The sequence below is a fragment of the Pelobates fuscus genome, chromosome 2, assembly GCF_036172605.1.
Source record: "Pelobates fuscus isolate aPelFus1 chromosome 2, aPelFus1.pri, whole genome shotgun sequence".
Lineage (NCBI taxonomy): Eukaryota > Metazoa > Chordata > Amphibia > Anura > Pelobatidae > Pelobates > Pelobates fuscus.
The window spans coordinates 39,355,523-39,375,124 of record NC_086318.1 but is presented as its reverse complement, the minus strand read 5'-3'; the positions used below and the strand labels follow the sequence as shown (position 1 = coordinate 39,375,124).

At 39.9% G+C, this 19,602-nt stretch overlaps 1 protein-coding gene across 1 annotated transcript in view; it reads left to right on the top strand.

Moving 5' to 3' along the window:
• PKHD1 (PKHD1 ciliary IPT domain containing fibrocystin/polyductin) overlaps positions 1-19,602 on the top strand; it is a 557,030-nt gene that overhangs the window by 218,447 nt on the left and 318,981 nt on the right. Inside the window, exons 36-40 of the mRNA XM_063441645.1 lie at positions 3,103-3,315; positions 8,953-9,160; positions 10,253-10,407; positions 12,549-12,743; positions 14,535-14,660. Coding sequence (XP_063297715.1) covers positions 3,103-3,315; positions 8,953-9,160; positions 10,253-10,407; positions 12,549-12,743; positions 14,535-14,660 — 897 coding nt within the window. The remainder of the gene's footprint in view (positions 1-3,102; positions 3,316-8,952; positions 9,161-10,252; positions 10,408-12,548; positions 12,744-14,534; positions 14,661-19,602) is intronic.

The following is a 19,602-nucleotide window of genomic DNA, read 5'->3' as shown; positions in this document are numbered from 1 at the left end:
TGCTTAGCCATCATCGCTAGTCATCTGCTTGCAGAGCCAGTGTCAATATATGTCTGGTACCCTGAGGAGTTCAGGAACTTGACTTGTATACAAACAAAAACTAAACTTAATAACTGAACATCATAAGCTACATTGCCTGCAAAGTAATAGTGAAGTCCCAAATGTAGTTCACTTTCAATGTAGATAACTTTCAGTGTCCCATGTATAGTCTCGTGTTGGGGCACTTGTTTGACAGGTTGTAGGTGCACTTGCGTTTACGATCGCTTATCCTGCGTTAGGCAGGTCGTTGATACCTGATGTTTTAAAGCACGTTATTCCAAACAATTTAGTAATGTTAGGTGATTTATGCCCTTTATGGATTAAAACCAGACTCTGCATCAACTATGTAATTTTCCATGGGAGTTTTGCCATGGATCCCCCTCCGGCATGCCACAGTCCAGGTGTTAGTCCCCTTGAAACAACGTTTCCATCACTATTGTGGCCAGAAAGAGTCCTTGTGGGTTTTAAAATTTGCCTGCCTATTGAAGTCTATGGCGGTTCGCCCGGTTCGCCCGTTCGCGAACATTTGCAGAAATTCGCGTTCGCCATTCGCGAACGGAAAATGTTATGTTCGCGACATCTCTAGTCAACAGGAGTTCATCTTAGCTGTCCATGAGTGGACAAAGCTGTCACTGGCTTTGCATCTCTTCTTGAGTTGTGTTTCAAAGCTGTTGTATACGGCAAACATAAATCTCAAGGAATCCATGTTTAAAATAGAATAATGAGGCAAAAACTGCCTCAGTCTTTGTTGAACTAATTTGCATATGTCCACCCCCTTTCAGTAGTAACATCACTGCAAATTTGAGATTTCTGTGGGATAAACAAGTCTTATGGCTTGACTGGTGTGCAGCTCTTTGTTTAACAAGGTATTGACTACCCACTGAATTAAGGTGGAAGGGGTTTTCAGTCACTTTTTTATCCACAATAACTTTCTTGGTATGTTCTCTGTGTATATATATTTATATACAGGGTTCAAAATGTCCACTAGCCAATGTTTCGTGACAACTGAGCGAGTAGAACATTATTGTATGCATGAGGAATTACAGTGTCTCCGGAATCCGCATAGGAAAGCATTGAATAATGCTTTCCTATGGGGAGATTCTAATGCGAGCACGGCCATTGCTGCACATGCACATTAGGTCTCCCCGGCTGGCAGCCATTATTAACCCCTTCTGTTCCAAGGGGGAAGCTATAGTGCAAGTAAAACAAGTTTGTTTTCCTGGCACTACAGTTTCCCTTTAACACTATATTGCTATACGGTGGAACTGAATCCTGAGATAGTTGATTTTAACCCCTTAAGGACACATGACGTGTGTGACACGTCATGATTCCCTTTTATTCCAGAAGTTTGGTCCTTAAGGGGTTAAGTAGCCTTGCAGAATATGAAAACTGTAGTTTTGTGTGTGCACTGTTCCTTAATATATATTTAGAATAATCATATTGGCTTTCATTTTATATTTGTTTGTGTGTCTTAACCATAAAATAATTGTAATGATCAAATCTTCCTCAGTTAAAGTTTTGTTTTGGCAATCATACAAGATGTCTAAAATATCCTCTCGTTCTTTTAAGATTTAGTTCAAATATATTCCTAATACTCAAAAAAAAAAAAAAAGCAGTTAAATAATTATTGTTATGTAATTGCATAATATAATTTAATTATCCGGTGATCTCTACTGAGATTTATTGAGAATAGCCGTATATTACATTTTAGATAATTGTATCACGTTTCCACAATTACATTGCATATTTTTTTTTTTTTTTGTAGAAAACATCTTGTCTCAAATTATTTTCCAATTAACCCCTTTGCTACCAAGTTCTTAAACTATATATTTTAAAAATAGGTAGGACAGTGCAGTAGTAATTTAGTAAAAATTGGTCTTCATATAGTTTCCTGTTCATTAAAAAAGTATATAATTGTAAAACAATCTTTGTTTTTTAATTGCTTCTCCTTTTACAGAGGTTTTGGAAGGATAATAATTATAGACAATATGGTATGGTATCTTGACAATTTTCAGATAGGGTGGTAAATATTTGCATAAATGCAGAAATAGATTTTTTTGCTACAAACAGTATATAAAAAAATAATAAAATGATCAAATGTTCTGTTTAGGGTATATGTACGGAAACAGCCTGTGTTTTAGGTTTCGTTTAGATGGTTTCTAGAAATACCGCCAGATTGTAAAAATATGTCTACATTGAAGGTATAATAACCACATTCATAAATAAATAAATAAATAAATAAATAAGTAGGCTTTCACAACTTGCCTACTAATAAGTCCTATCATACCAATCATTTCTAGGAGTTGTCAGAGGGGAAGTTCCTCAACTTGCAACTTGATAGCGAAGAAAAACAAGGAAGTACAAAAACTCTGACAATCCATAAAGGCTGTCCTCCATCTGTATGCTCAGCGTTAATAGATTAAGACTTTCTACATCTACATTTTCTTGATCTAGTCCGTTGGGGCATTTTTTGGATTTCCATTTTTTTCTTCTGCTTTATTTTCTTTCATGGTACATTATATTCTGATAATGAATCAATGTTCTAAGAGCCCTTCCTCCTCCATATCATATCCTCAATGAGCTGAGTGCCCACTCCACTTCATAGTCTAGCTTCTAGAATGGAGTCATACAGTTGGGCCTACAAAGGGAATTGCAAGTAGATATATTGATGGCTAAGTTTGCTTTTCGGTAGAAATACATAAAGTAATACAGAGAGGGTAGTGGATGCGTGGAATAGACTTCCAGCTGAAGTGGTAGAGGTTAACGCAGTGAGGGAGTTTAAGCATGCGTGGGATAGGCATAAGGCTATCCTAGACTTAAGATAAGGCCAGGGACTAATGAAAGTATATAGATAATTGGGCAGACTAGATGGGCTGTCACATTCTGTGTTTTTTTGTTTCCATGTATTTATACACAGTGCTAGGAGAGAAGGAATTAAAAATACTTATTGTGCATTACTTCAAGATAGTTCACTTGTTTAAATCAAATGACGATTGCATGACACTTTTACTTTTTCTTGTATTATATTACAATTTTATTTGTTGTGATTTTCTTTTTTTTTAGGTGGGAAATTAATCATTTTAGCATCAGGACCAGTGCATCTCCACGCGCATTATATTTTAGTGTCACACGGTGGAATACTTCAAGCCGGATCACCAACTGAACCACTTACTGAAAAAATACAAATAACCCTATACGGCAGCTCAAGTTCCGCTACATTAAATCCATATGGGGTTAAATTTATAGCAGTTCGAAATGGAACTCTTTCGCTACATGGCAAGTATTCATTAGTGTATTTTACATTCACAGTAGTGCAAGTCATATCAAAGATAACATATGCAACACAGAACAAAATCTAAAAATGATTTGGGAGTAGCTCAGTAAAGAACATTTCTGAGTCAAGGACCTAAAAGTGGACGGAGAGAAAAATCCATCATATTAATAGTGATCATTATAGCATTGTTTTTTACGTTATTTTTTAACGTGGTCATGTGATATTCTGTCCAAAGTCTGTCTTTGTTTCAGTCCATCTGTCTTCTGATTTATTTCATTTTTTTTTACATTACCTAAACTACAGCTACACACACGAAACGTATATTTGAATCTTTATAAGAAGATATTGATAGCATTATGCCTTATAATTCAATATTGAAATGCCCTCGCATGGACTCCCAGTTACTTGTATAAGCAGCTTCGAAGCTGTTAATTGGCCATATTATATGAAAGATTTTCTCTGGTTTCCTCTGGAAGCACATCTAAGAACTCCCAAACATGTGCCCTGGGTGAATGACGAGGCATCACTAGCACATGTTCCTGGTTTAAGAAGAAGGGTCCTCATTGAAGAAATTTGTACCAGCTCTCCTTGTTTCTGAATTAGATTACCACACCTATAAAAACATTAGGTCTTATCATTATCAAGAGGATACTGTTTTTTAAACAATAGATTATGCTAAGAGATACCAGATTACAGTCGTAACATTAAAAGCTTGCTGGCGGATTGAAGGTCTAATTTGCCTTCTGAGATGGTGAAAAAAATCAGCTGGTTCTCCTTTCGTTGGAGAGACAACGGAGCCAAACTAGGCAGTTTTTTCCATGCTCTGTGTAATGTTAAGTCCCACTGCATGGCTACAATTAGCTATCATTAAAACCAGTTGTGCAAGCCATGATTTAACACTGAGGTAGTGAAGGAGACTTGAAAATAAAGCATCTTAGACTGTATCAATTTGCCTGAGCTGTAAGACTCACATCACACAAAACACTCTATTCTGGTTCTAATTTAATACCATTTTGGTCCATGGTATATGACAAATTGGAGAGCATGTCAATGTTATTTTTTATAGTGATATCACAGTTCAAAATCATTAAACAAACAGACTTTGAAATTCTCAGCCAGCTCACGGGAAACTAAGTTGAGCTAAATTTTTCTGTTCTTTTCTGTTTTTTTTTTTTTTTTTACATTTTATTTCTTTTTTTGGAAAGTTAAAATAATTCCACGGCCACGGCTGATTTCAAACTGTTTAGTGAGCTCTGTCAGATGTTTTCGCTTTCTTTGATATGTTAATATGAGTAAAACAACCCAGAATTCTCTGTGAATGGCAGGCAAGTTCTCGGGTGGCCGTATAGCACTGGGACATTTTATTGTTGCCCTTGGCTAAAGGTAGCTCTCCTGCCAATCAGTGCATGCCACCCATAAACCGGCTGCCAATCAGATGTCAGTTTAGAACGATGTCACATTCACAGTGGGAGAGTGGAGTATTTGACAATTTAATCATGGCCCCCTGACACTGTAGAGGCAAAATGTTCAGGATTGAAGGGTTTTATTGATTGTTCAGTAAGGAAATTTATCACTGTCGTCATTCTAGCTTATTGTGCTTCCTGAGTCAAAAACTGACAGGACTATGGCGTCTAAATGGCAATGCGTTGTTTGTAACTCTCAATCCTATATTTCTTATTCACTCTAACATGATTTTTAAATGAAACATAAACTCCAGAAAAAAATGGAATCACAAGGTTATAGAACGAGGGGTTCCTTACAACTGTTTTCATAATTTTCTTGAATGTCACAGAATGACCTTCTTGTTACTTCGCAGCAATAAAACCCCTCTACTAGTGGAGGCTCTGTGAAAACAGTATTGCTGTACATTAAATTTTAGAACAAACCGGGGTTTTGCTTTGAGACATGATTCCAACTCAATGGATACACTTACCAATTGTCTGTCAATCAACTTATTTCACATAAAACAATATATAGCTTTTACGGGGTCATGTAAAACATCTGTCTCAGATGAAAAAATGGGACTCAGTCACATCTTATGACGATGAAATGCCTACCTTGCAACTTTAGCTATGCAACTAAATGCCAAATACAGATGCGTTGACAATGCATACTATATGACTAAATCACAGTTTTGTGTTATTTTAGATGGACATTTTCTGTATCTTTTAATAGTTTTTTTTTTTTTTTTTTTTTTTAAATTGTGGATTGTGTTGATCTGTCTATGCCAAGCGTTGGTTCATTTGAATTTAATAGATGCTTGCTTATCTATATATTACTCATGTATCCCAACTCATGCAATGGCACTTATACATTGCTATCAATTTAGACAAAGTGCCACCGTTAAGGGTAGTGAATAAAATTTTAAATAAATTAAGAAATAGATTGTCTGCTCAGGAAAGTCCCAAGTACAGTCAGAGATGCACGGGCATTGGTAAAATCATTAACAATTAAAATTCTGAGTTCCCCTGAACCCCTACCCTTTTTTTTTTTTATCTAAAATGCAATGATTAGCTCTCTAAATATTTAAACTATGCTTCATTTACTAATGGACAACCATTCCTTTTGTTCTATGGGGAAGAATTATAAAATAGTGTTTTTCTTTTTCTTTATAAAATGTATCTTCGTAGAAAAACATCACAGTGAATTTATGTCAGAACACTCTCTTTGTCAGAAATTGTTGCGTTACTTGATTAAAACAAATTAAAACTGGGAACGTGGTTAACCCTTTACATGCCAAGGGCATTGAATAAGACACATACCTGATACACAAAAGGTTAAATTAATATTTCAAAAAGCTTTATCCTGGGATTCTTAAATTACTACTTCAAATTACAGAGTTTTAAGGGAATATAATAACTTTAAATGTATCCCTGACACTCGCTGGAGCTAGACTTTCTATTCTGTATGCAATTCATTTTCGGTCTTGTACACGATTTCACGTTCCCTCGGGAAAAGCTGATGCTAAAAACACAGCCCTCATTTGTAGAATTTGAGGCAAGAGTTAAAGAGACCTAAATATCCCAATGAAACATCTCAGAAAATGCTAAAATATTGGCTTATAAATAATTCACAGCGTTTAGTTCTCAAACTTTTCTAGCAAGGATTTGACTCTTTTTTTTTTTTTTGCTTCCTCGGGGGTCATATCCTTCTTAGGCAAAATGTCCAAAATCGGTCATAATGGGGCACATGTTCAGTGTTGTGTAACGTATAACTCCCATTAACAATAATGTGTAATTCAATTGACAGCAATGAAAAGTTACCTAGCAATATGTTGCTGTTATAGCCAACTGCTTTTAGCATTTAAACGATCATTTCAGCATGCTTCCTAATTCCTGCAGGCAAATATTCCTTGCCTCATTCAATAGCACCATAGATTAAGTGGCTATAATGCAAAAACAGTACCAGCTGTATGAAGGGAGCAGAGCATAAACTGATTGTCATGCTACAGTGTTAAGAGAACTCCTGATCCAGGTAGAAGTCTTTGTGTCTTTTTTTTTTGTTCATGCAAATATCCTGTAGATGAGCTAACCTTAGCTCTCCAGATGGATGTGAATTGCATTGCCTATTATTCTCAGCCAACCTTCAATCCACAAACAGATGTGGTAACTGTTTCAGATCTCCTTGTCCCTGCGTTTTACAGCTCTTTGTTCCCTTCGCCTGTTTGTTCGGTGAAATACATTAATCAAATATGTTAATATTGCCCCGTTCGAATAATGAATAACTTACCGAACGACAGACCACCCATATGCAGAGTGTACCGCTTGTTGGCCCCATTAACCTCTGCTAACACCTCTGTAACTGCAATCACTTCAACATTCTAAGCAGTCGGCTGGGTGGTTGTCGTTTGTATGTGCGAACACGTGGCGGCCGCCATCTTGGGACACAAATGCAGACAGTGTTGTTAGGTCGTCGAGGGTATGGAACTAAAATCGGACACTTGACGGCGCGAACACCGCTGAGACTTCTATATCCAAATATGTTCAGTATTATTCATATGAACAAAACGGCGTTCGGTGGAAACATCTCCCGAAACACAGATACTCTGTGAACATATGCACAAACTGTTATTCGTATATAAATATTGTATATTTGATATTCCTGAAAGAGACCGACCGCACAGCCTGATTTCATGGAACAATTTTGGTCAGGCGCCTAGTGTGCAGTCGGTCTAAACTATACCCCGGTGGCGTTTCGACTGCGTTCGTGGGATCTGAGTGCTTCCGGGATATGTTGGGCGCTCAGATCCAGGCTATTTGGGGATATAGAACTTGAAGAGGTATCTTATTGTTAAATATGTATTGTGAGGTATTTTTTATTATGCGTGTCCTGGACCTGAGAGGTAATGTAATTATATGTGTGCTTATGTTGCTGTCCCCTCTCAGTTCCAGTGGGGAATGGCCCTGGAATATTTCATCAGAAACACCTTTCATGGATTTTTAGGATTATCGCTTCCAGGATTATGGCAGCTCTACTCACACTGGGGGGGAAAGAACATCTCTGGCGGCGAAACCCCTCTTCCCATTGGGGTGTCCGCCACAGTAACAAATTAAATCTAAAAGCTAACTGTGCATTCTTGGATGTGTAGTTGACATAGGGAAAGGCAGGGGATAACATCCCTAATTTGGAATATTAACACTATCAGATCCCATGGCCTTCTCTCGCTACACGCTACAGTTGAAGAGGTCCTCAGTTAAGAGCACTCGTTTGTTAAACCTAAGATTAGATTGTTTTGACCCAACAGTCACAGATGGTGTCATTGCAATGTGAAAATACTACAAGCAAAGCAGTATGCTGGAGGCTCTCTGTCTGAGCTAAGCGCTATGTCATTAGCTGAGAGCAATCAACTGACATTCTCGGCCAATGAGCTTGACCTGCACTGTGGCTCTTAGCTCAGGAGAGCTAATGAAAGCTCCCAAGCAGGTGCATTCGGCTTTCTGGTTGAGGTAATGGAGACAGGAACCGTGCCGGGGCCCAGCAGACACCGTGTAAAAAATCAAACTGTTCTAAAAAGAACCAGGAAACTCATTACACCATAACCACTATCTCATTATGTAGTTGTTATGGTACTTACAGTTTTTCCCTCAATATTTTTACTGGTTAATTATTCATTTGACTAAAGGGTCAGCTCATGGGATTAGTTATTGGTGGCATGGTGAAGTGAAGGGTACTTTAATACCAATGTACTAAATACCATTTAAACTGTGTAAAAGTTTGGTGTGAAACAGGAACAATTTTATTGTTTTTGATGTATGAAATCCTCACAAAACAAATACACTTTGTGCCATTATCAAAATCTGTGAATTGGAGACCTTATGATGCTGTGGTAAGTTCTAACTATTAAGTTAGAATGGTAAATTAGCAGATATCTCCGCAATGACACTAGGTATTCAAGTTTTTGATATAAATAAGACATAATTAGGAATTAAGGTGTTAAAGCTGAAGATTTGCCATTATGGTAGCTTTGGCAATAAACCACTATTATTGTTTTTTGATTCTTTTTTTATACATATATATATATATATATATATATATATATATATATATATATATATATATCCTGCTTTTTATGTGTGTTTGTCAGAACTATAAATTGACTTGATTTTGCTGATGATCGAAAATGCAATTTGTGTTCTCAGGATGTGTACCAAAGCTAATGTTCACACATCTGGCTAAAGAAGCATTCGCTCAGGGCGCAGAACTGACATTAGAGGAACCTGTGGATTGGCACATTGGGGATGAAGTTATCATTTGTGGAGTAGGTTTTAAAGGCAGCAGCTTGCAAGAAGAGATTGTTAGAATCGAGAAAATCAACAATGCAAACATTTCTATTAGCCCTCCTCTAAGGTATGTTAACCCTTTCACTGCCAAGATTGTATTTGCTTAAAAAAGTTACATACAAATAGCATATAATAACAATTATAGCAATTACAAGTCATATTACAGGTAATTATAGATTATAATTGTAATTACGTATATTTATTTATATACGAGTTTCTCTTCTGAGATCTGGGAAGTAAAAGCTATTCTATAAATATACTTTTTATTTATGTCCTCATACTTAACTGAAATAAGGCAGCAGAAAACTTTTGTATCCCTTATCCCCAAATAGTAGTGTAGAATCAGTTTTAAATGTTGTTGTCACAAACAGTACGAAGGATACAATTAGACCAATATGCTCATGGCTATTTGCAAGGAACCTGAGGACATCTGTGGGAATTCAGCTTCCTAAAAAGGCCTCCAGAATGTAAAAATGATATGTATGCGTTGGCATTATTCACACATACACTATTAACCAGGGGCACAGGGTCGGGATAGAGCTTCTCCGTTAAATGTATTTCTTGGTACTGTGAGAAAGGGGAAGGTAATTTGATCTCTAGAATCTCAGTTGAGTCAGGCACGTACTGGAATATATTGTAATATGTTGCCATAATTAAAGGAACACTTAAAGTATCATACCCAGTACCATGTGCTGTAGTGGTTATGGTGCCAGGATCTTATTGTGATCTCTTTTATACATGTATTTCCCTTTAAAATCTGATTAAGTTCACAAATGTTGTTTTGTAAAATAGCATACTGTAAATAGATATAAAAATCATGAAATCTGGGGAAACCTTATCTGACACACTGTATACTAATAACAAGACAACAATTTTGGTGCAAACCTCTAAATGTGGAACAATCACCATGGAAACAAAAGGACGTACTGATTGATCCAATTTGCAAATTTAGTCCCAGAAATTCTCTTTATAATCCTATATACCTTTTGCACAATACTCTAATAGTCTAATGTAGAAGTTTACAGAATATTTTTTTCTTTAATGCTAATACCGCACCCTGTTTTACTGAATAAAAGATAATGATGTAAAATGTTCTCCTTATCTTTGTCTTTATATGTGCGGTTTGAATATATTAACGTGATTGAACATTTTAATCAAGGAATACCTATGAAGTCATAGAACAATTTGTGGATGGACAGGTGATTTTACTGAGGCCTGTTGTAGCACTACTGAGCAGAAATATTGTGGTACAAGGAAACCTAACTAAATCGTATATCACTCGCTACCAACTATGTCTTCAGTCTGGGATCTCAGGTGAGTCAATCATGTTTTGGAATATATTGGTTCATATTGTCAAACTTGGTCGTGCGGATTATAATCCTGCCAGAGTAATGTAATTAAAGTAAAACGTAAATTATCATACCCAGTACTATGCGCTATAGAGGTCATGATACCAGGAGCAATCTGGAGCCCGCCATTGAAAGTTCTTACCTGGGTTCTGCCAAGAGCCACTCCCCACCTCTATTGAACTAGTTTTTGATAAAAATAAGGCATAATTAGGAATTAAGGTGTTAAAGCTGAAGATTTGTCATTATGGTAGCTTGTGGCTGCAGGGGCCAGCACACTGGATAAGAACATCAATGACCATGCTGTTGCGGTTATGATGCTCCGAGTGTTCTTTTAACCCCTTAAGGACACATGACATGTGTGACATGTCATGATTCCCTTTTATTCCAGAAGTTTGGTCCTTAAGGGGTTAAAGGAACACTGTACAATGTTGTGATATTTAATTGCATTACTTCCATAGTGCCAATAGAAATATATGTCACACTTGCAACTCTCTCAGTTATTACAGTTATTAGTAAATATATGTTTACTTACCAGTATTTCCTCAAAATCAACAGTCCCCTCACGGTAGAATAAATGCTGATGTTCTGCTCAGAAAGAGACATCATTCTTAATTTTACTACATACCTGGACTGTGGATCCGGAGGCCTATTATACTTATTAGTTTGCTTGCCACCACCCTCCTGTCTTTGTCTTCCATCAGTCTGCTCTACTACTTTTTGCATCATCAGGTTTTATGACATTGGTTCATTCCAGTGCTTCTCATACAGAAGCATTGTGGACCATAAGTGCATGTGCATCATTCACCTGTCCACCAATGAAAAGCTTGTTATAGAGAATCACTGAATGTAATGATTCTATAGGGAAAGTCATGAACAGAGAAGCCCAAATCTGCTGATATTAGCATGTTAGGTGTGCTGATGTCATGGTGTTAATGAGTATGAGAGCTGGAAAGTAACATCCCAGCCCTCCGATTCAGAGAGCTTGGAGGTGTGCCTTGAAGCTGCATTTTTAAGCCTTCAAACATTTGAACTAGATTACAAACTTAAAATATTAAGCCCTGCTCTGAAACTCCCACTGCTCTTGGGCATCAGCAATGACTATAGTACACATCAGCAGCAATACAAACAATATTGCACACTATCCCAAATCTCTGTGCACATTCAGATAACTGTAGGTTGTTTAGTGTCACTCCAACAACCATTTATGTGTAAGCTCACCTGCCGTGACAAGGCAAAACCTCCCAGGTGGGTCCTACACTAACAATTCACCTTGCTTCTTTCAGGTAAAAGGCAAATGCCCTAATGAGACAGAGGGGTATTTTTCTAACCCCTACACACTCCAGTTATTTAAATGTATTTATTTTGCATTACACAGCCATGTTACATGTGTTCCTTTTTAAGGTTTAATAAGTGTGTAGGGGTTTAGAAAAATACCCAGTCTTACAATTTGTGTGTTTATGTGATCGTGTAGGTGTGTATAAAAGTGTGTGTGTATATGTGTGTGTGTGTGTGTGTGTGCATATGTGTGCATGTGTTAATATGTGCCAGTGAGTGTTTAAGGTTCAAATGTAACCTAACGTTTTCCTTGGGACTGTGTGAGGGGAGAACAATGTGAGGACTTGCTCCCAGCCACCATATGACCATGCTATGCTTCTGTTTAAGGTCAGCTCTTTTACCTTTGAAATGTGTCTGTTTATAGAGAACAATTTTGTGGTAAAGTGCTACAAGTGGTGACATTAACACTAATTAACAATATTTCATAGGTTTACATGCTGAATGTGAATATAATTTTTTTATGTCTTGAGTTATTAATTAATAATATTGATGTGTTAGTACTCTACTCTTGTCAGTATGTCTTAGCTTGTACCCTATTCCATGATGCAGTGATATGTTTTTTTATGTGTTTTTAGATTTTTGATGTTTACCACAATATTTTTGCTTCTTTTGTTGTGCTCATTGCATGTGCAATTTGAACACTTCTTCAATCCCCATCAGTTATGTGTTTTTTTAGTTACATTAATAATTAAAATATGTGACAAAAGACATATCATAAGCTGCAGCAAGTTTGATCATATTTGTTTTACCTCGTTTTTTTTTTTCCTTTAGATATTTCTAAGTGTCTCTACGATAGAAGTGAAATGGAATTAGGATCTCAGGACCTGGGCTCAGTAATAATAATGCAAGCATTACAGAGTGAACAAAACCATTTCCAAATTTCTGGAGTTCAATTTCTGAACATGGGACAAGCATTCAAGAAACACGTCAGTGCGTTGACTATTGCTGGAAATACCCATGTATCAGGTATGGCAACTCAGGTCTCTACGATGTCTCTAAAATGTTATCAATTTTAGTATCAAAAGTGTTCACCAAATATAGCACAGAAATATGGCAATATTTAACTGCCCAACAACTTATCATCGTGTGAAATATGCTACGAGAAAGAAAATTATATAGCCTTGAATTAACAGATTTAGGAACTGCCAAATGGTTTTCAGTTCTATGTGATATGGAGTTAGTTTCTCAAAATCTTCAACGAGCACATTAAAGACAATTAACGAAAAATATCAGAAACAAAATAATTCATGCTAAGTTAGACTGTCCCAAATCATATTTTTGTTTTCATGAAAGTGAGATGGAAATATAGAGAATTCTCTTCAATGCTGAAATGTCTCTTGTCTGTGTTTTCCTTCCCTTTTGAGTAAAATAGCAGAAAAGCCCTTCAAGCACTATAAAGTGTAGCAAAAAGTGAGCAAAACACACTGTATACCCCAGACACAACATTCCACCTGCTCTGAGTTACTGTAAAATGTTTGGACTATGTGTTTCCATTAGTCACTTGAGCTATGCAGCAGGAATTTGAGGACATCACCACCCAACACCCACATCATGGATCACATTGACTATGCGCTCCATGCCCATATTAATATCGACACTGGTGCAGTTACTTTGTAGTCTATATTGCTCCATTGAGCACAAAGCACACATTTCTATGCAAAAGACATGGACAATTTGAGCAATAACCTTGAAAAGTGCTCAAAGGGCAAGTGCCAGCAAAATCCAAGATTTGTCATGGATAAGGTATTGACATTGCATGCACAATGAGCAGCTCAAGAAGATGAATTTAATTAGCATATACATATTAACTTGGTAATTTACTTCCAAATGTAAATACTGAGCAATAGCCATGATATAGCTACTCAGAATTTAAAAAATCAAGCAAAAAATGTTTTATCGATTGACCTGAATTATAATACATTATTGCTGTATTTGCCTAACAATAGGGTTTGGGCAATTCTATTAAGGATGTTCTAACATTGTGTTTTAACAAAAAATGTGTCACATTTAATATTTACAAATGAAATGCAGGCTAAAGTGAATAGTATCTTAAAATCATCTTACTCAGCTATAGTCACTGCTTGACTAAGTTGTGCTATTTGAAATTTAGCCCACTACAATTCAGAGTTTTCATGAACAACTCTATAGGTTAGTCAAACATCCTTAGTTTGGGTATGGGACTGGCAAATTTTACCCAAATACATTTTTTGAAGCCAAACAAGAATACTCGAAAACATTTTTTTTGATTTATTCTAATGTTCTGCATTTCTGATTAAAAATGCAAAAAATTATATAGTAATAATTCAAAACAATGCAATTATTTGGATATCACTCATCAATGTTTGGTGCGTTTGTTTTGTGCAGAAAAATAAACAAAAACTCACACGTGCAAAAAGTAAATAAACAAAGTAAACAAAGTAAATAAACAAAGTAAATAAACAAAACAGGTACCTGCCTCCAAACATCTGTGTCCTTTTAAGTGGGCTGGTGGGAGGGGTGAAAGGGGAAGGGCCATTGACATGATTCACATCAACTAAACAAGGTCCAGTTACCATGGAAAGCAGTAGAATTAATCAATAATTATCATTTTGCTCACAGAATGCACACATTTTTCCATGATAGATCTGCCCTCATTGTTTTAGCTATTGATTTGTCAATTTAAGCAATTATAAATCCTAGAGAAACATGATGTTTTTTTTTTTCTTAATTGTTATCTTTATTATTTATCAAATTATATGTCATATTGTTTTCTAACAGGTTGTTATGTAAAACGATGCTCAATCTTGAACTCTTTTGCAAGGGGTCTCAGTATATCTGGAGTTTCTGGCTTTAAAGTGGAGGAAAATATATTTTATAATATAAGAGGTCATGGTCTTCTTGTTGGTAAGTCCAATATTTATTTATTTATTTACGGTGTTTATAAAGCGCCAACAGATTCCGCAGCGCTGTACAATTAGTGGAGAACGTACAATATACAAAGACAAATACAAGAGGTAGAGAGAGCCCTGCCCGTAAGCTAACTAGCCATTGAAGATCTTTTATACAAAGTACTTAGCTAGATAGCCCATGAGCTTACAATCTAAGGGATACCGTGGGTATTTGAGACAAAAGGTAGCAGAGGAAATTTGGAGGTGATGGCTGAAAGAGTTAACAGAGACAAGCAGCTATTGGTAAAATGTAAAGGGAATGAAGAGGTAATTGGGTGAGAATCTCAAACAGCTGGAATGAAGAGGTAATTGAGTGAGAATCCTTAACAGCTGGAGGAGCATGCTTTATATTTAGGGGGGGACCTGTGTGGGTGGGAAGTGGTGAGGGAAAAAAATGCAGAGCATCACAATCGCTATTCCTATGAGTGAGTATGAGTGTGAGATGAGGCCTGAAGAACAGAGATGGAGATATGAAGGTATTTACAGCCAGGAGGAGCATGGGGGAGGTGAGGGGAGGGATTGAGTAGCAATGTGTTGAAAGGTTTAGTAATCAAATTCTATCACCCAAAATATTAATTACTGTGTACATTAAATTTTGGACAGAAACATTAAATGACAATAATACAAACTGCATGCACAAAAAATTACAGTGGCAAACTGCAGGTATAATTGGAAACAATTCAATAGTAACACATGGTAATATTGTAGTAGTGATGTCCCGAACGGTTCGCTGGCGAATAGTGTCTTAGGAACATAGCTTGTTTGCGTTCGCCACGGACGGCGAACAAATGCGATGTTCAGTCCGCCCCCTATTCATCATCATTGAGTAAACTTTGACCCTGTACCTCACAGTCAGCAGACACATTCCAGCCAATCAGCAGCAGACCCTCCGTCCCAGACCCTCCCACCTCCTAGACAGCATACAATTTAGATTAATTCTGAAGCTGCATTCATTTTTTTTTTTGTAATTTTTTTTTTGTGTTTATTATACATTATCCTCCATAGCCAGTAACCTGTGTTTATTATACATTATCCTCCATAGCCAGTAACCTGTGTTTATTATACATTATCCTCCCATAGCCAGTAAACTGTGTTTATTATACATTATCCTCCCCATAGCCAGTAACCTGTGTTTATTATACATTATCTATCCCATAGCCAGTAACCTGTGTTTATTATACATTAAATAAAGATAGGCAGGGGGGACCTACTGTACTCCCCCCGGCCCCCACCCCTGAGCGGTGCGTGGGGGCCCTAGATAAGAATGGTGGGGGGACCTACTGTCCTCCCCCCGGCCCCCACCCCTGAGCGGTGGGTGGGGGCCCTAAATAAACAATAAGGGGGGGACCTACTGTCTCCCCCGGCCCCCACCCCTGAGCAGTGGGTGGAGGCCATAAATAAAGATGGGGGGACCTACTGTCTTCCCCCCGGCACCCACCCCTAAGCGGTGGGTGGGGGCCCTAGATAAGAATGGTGGGGGGGACCTACTGTCCTCCTCCCAGCCCCCACCCCTGAGCGGTGGGTGGGGGCTCTAAAAAAACAATACGGGGGAACTACTGTCCCCCCGGCCATCACCCCTGAGCGGTGGGTGGGGGCCCTAAAAAAAGAGAGGGAGGGGACCTACTGTCCTCCCCCTGGCCCCCACCCCTGAGCAGTGGGTGGGGGTTCTAGATAGTAATGGGGGGGACCTACCATCCTCGCCCCCAGCCCCCACCCCTGAGCAGTAGGTGGGGGACCTAAAAATACAAATAGGGGGGGACCTACTGTCCCCCCCTGCCACCACCCCTGAGTGATGGGTGGGGGCCCTAAAAAAAAAGGGGGGGGACCTACTGTTCCCCCTGGCCCCCACCCCTGAGCAGTGGGTGGGGGCCCTAGATAATAATGGTGGGGGGACCTACTGTCCACCCCACCTGCCACCATTCCTGAGCAATGGGTGGGGGCCCTAAAAAAACAATAAGGGGGTGGACCTACTGTCCCCCCCGGCCCCCACCCCTGAGCGGCGGGTGGGGGCCCTAAATTAAAATCCCCCCCAATCATGTTGACTAGGGGTCCCAAGCCCCCAGTAACCCCCCCCCCCCCACCCAAATCAAGCTATCCCCTACCTACCCCCCTCACCCTAAAAATAGTGAGGGGGGAATAAAATAACTAACTTGTAAAAATAAATTAAACTTACCATTTGACGTCTTCTTTCTCCTAAAATCTTCATTTTTCAGCCCCAAAAAAGGGCAAATAAAAAGCCATCATACCCGACGAACTTAAAATAAAAAAAAAACCCGGGCACCAAAAAAAAACCAGACGAAAAAGAAAAAACCCGAGCGCAAAAAAAGAATCCATCTTTACCCATGGAGGGCTCTGCACAGACTGAGCTACGCAGGGCGGGGGAAGGCTTATAAAGCCTTGCCCCGCACTGCAATTAGGATAAGAACACTCTGATTGGTGGGTTTAAGCCAATCAGAGTGATCTTTGTCATTTTACACAGCGTGGGAAAGTTCTTTGGAATTTTCCCACGCTGTGTAAAATGACACAGAGCACTGTGATTGGATGGCTTGAAAACCATCCAATCACAGTGCTCTGTGTCATTTTACACAGCGTGGGAAAATTCCAAAGAACTTTCCCACGCTGTGTAAAATGACAATTGGCACTCTGATTGGCTTAAACCCACCAATCAGAGTGTTCTTAGCCTAATTGCAGGGCGGGACAAGGCTTTATAAGCCGTCCCCGCCCTGCGTAGCTCAGTCTGCGCAGAGCCCTCCATGGGTGAGGATGGATTATTTTTTTGCGCTCGGGTTTTTTCTTTTTCGTCAGGTTTTTTTTGCGCTCGGGTTTTTTATTTTATTTTAAGCTCGACGAGTATGATGGCTTTTTATTTGCCCTTTTTTGGGGCTGAAAAATGAAGATTATAGAAAAAAGAAGACGTCAAATGGTAAGTTTAATTTTTTTTTTTACAGGTTAGTTATTTTATTCCCCCCTCACTATTTTTAGGGTGAGGGGGTAGGTAGGGGATAGTTTGATTTGGGTGGGGGGGGGTGACTAGGGGCTTGGGACCTTGATTGGGGGGGGATTTTCATTTAGGGCCCACCCGCCGCTCAGGGGTGGGGGCTGGGGGGGGGCAGTAGGTCCCCCCCCCTTATTGTTTTTTTAGGGCCCCCACTCAACGCTCAGGGGTGGGGGCTGGGGGGAGGACGGTAGGTCCCACCCCCACCATTCTTATCTAGGGCCCCCACCTACTGCTTAGGGGTGGGGGCTGGGGGGAGGACAGTAGGTCCCCCCCTCTCTTTATTTAGGGCCCCCACCCACCACTCAGGGGTGGGGGCACGGGGGGGAGGACAGTAGGTCCCCCCTTATTGTTTTTTTAGGGCCCCCACACACCGCTCAGGGGTGGGGGCCGGGGGGAGGAGGGTAGGTCCCCCCCACCATTCTTATCTAGGGCCCCCACCCACTGCTCAGGGATGGGGGCCAGGGGGAGGACAGTAGGTCCCCCCCTCTCTTTATTTAGGGCCCTCACCCACCGCTCAGGGGTGTTGGGCAGGTGGGGAGGAAATTAGGTCCCCCCTTATTGTTTTTTTTAGGGCCCCCACCCACCGCTGAGGGGTGGGGGCCGGGGGGAGGACGGTAGGTTCCCCCCCACCATTCTTATCTAGGGCCCCCACCCACTGCTCAGGGGTGGTGGCCGGGGGGAGGACAGTAGGTCGTCGTCTCCCCTATCTTTATTTAGGGCCCCCACCCACCGCTCAGGGGTGGGGGCCAGGGGGGATGACAGTAGGTACCCCTATTATTGTTTTTTTAGGCTGAGAACACTCTGATTGGTGGGTTTAAGCCACTCAGAGTGCTCTTTGTCATTTTACACAGCGTGGGAAAGTTCTTTGGAATTTTCCCACGCTGTGTAAAATGACACAGAGCACTGTGATTGGATGGCTTGAAAACCATCCAATCACAGTGCTCTGTGTCAGTGTACACAGCGTGGGAAAGTTCTTTGGAACTTTCCCACGCTGTGTAAAATGACACAGAGCACTGTGATTGGATGGCTTGAAATCCATCCAATCACAGTGCTCTGTGTCATTTTACACAGCGTGGGAAAATTCCAAAGAACTTTCCCATGCTGTGTACACTGACACAGAGCACTGTGATTGGATGGTTTTCAAGCCATCCAATCACAGTGCTCTGTGTCATTTTACACAGCGTGGGAAAATTCCAAAGAACTTTCCCACGCTGTGTAAAATGACAAAGAGCACTCTGAGTGGCTTAAACCCACCAATCAGAGTGTTCTCAGCCTAATTGTTGGGCGGGGCAAGGCTTTATAAGCCTTGCCCCGCCCTGCGTAGCTTAGTCTGCGCGGAGCCCTCCATGGGTGAAGATGGATTTTTTTTTTTGCGCTCGGGTTTTTTCTTTTTCGTCAGGTTTTTTATTTGGCGCACGGGTTTTTTATTTTATTTTAAGTTCGTCGGGTATGATGGCTTTTTATTTGGCCTTTTTTGGGGCTGAAAATGAAGATTTTAGAAAAAAGAAGACGTCAAATGGTAAGTTTAATTTTTTTTTACAGGTTAGTTATTTTATTTCCCCTCACTATTTTTAGGGTGAGGGGGGTAGGTAGGGGATAGCTTGATTTGGGTGGGGAGGTGACTAGGGGCTTGGGACCCCTAGTCACCTTGATTGGGGGGGGGTCATTTAGGGCGCCCACCTGCCGCTCAGGGGTGGGGGCCAGAGGGGGACAGTAGGTTTCCCCCTTATTGTTTTTTTAGGGCCCCCACCCACCGCTCAGGGGTGGGGGCCGGGGGGAGGATGGTAGGTCCCCCCCACCATTATTATCTAGGGCCCCCATCCACTGCTCAGGGGTGGGGGCCAGGGGGGACAGTAGGCCCCCCCTTATTGTTTTTTTAGGTCCCCCACCCACCGCTCAG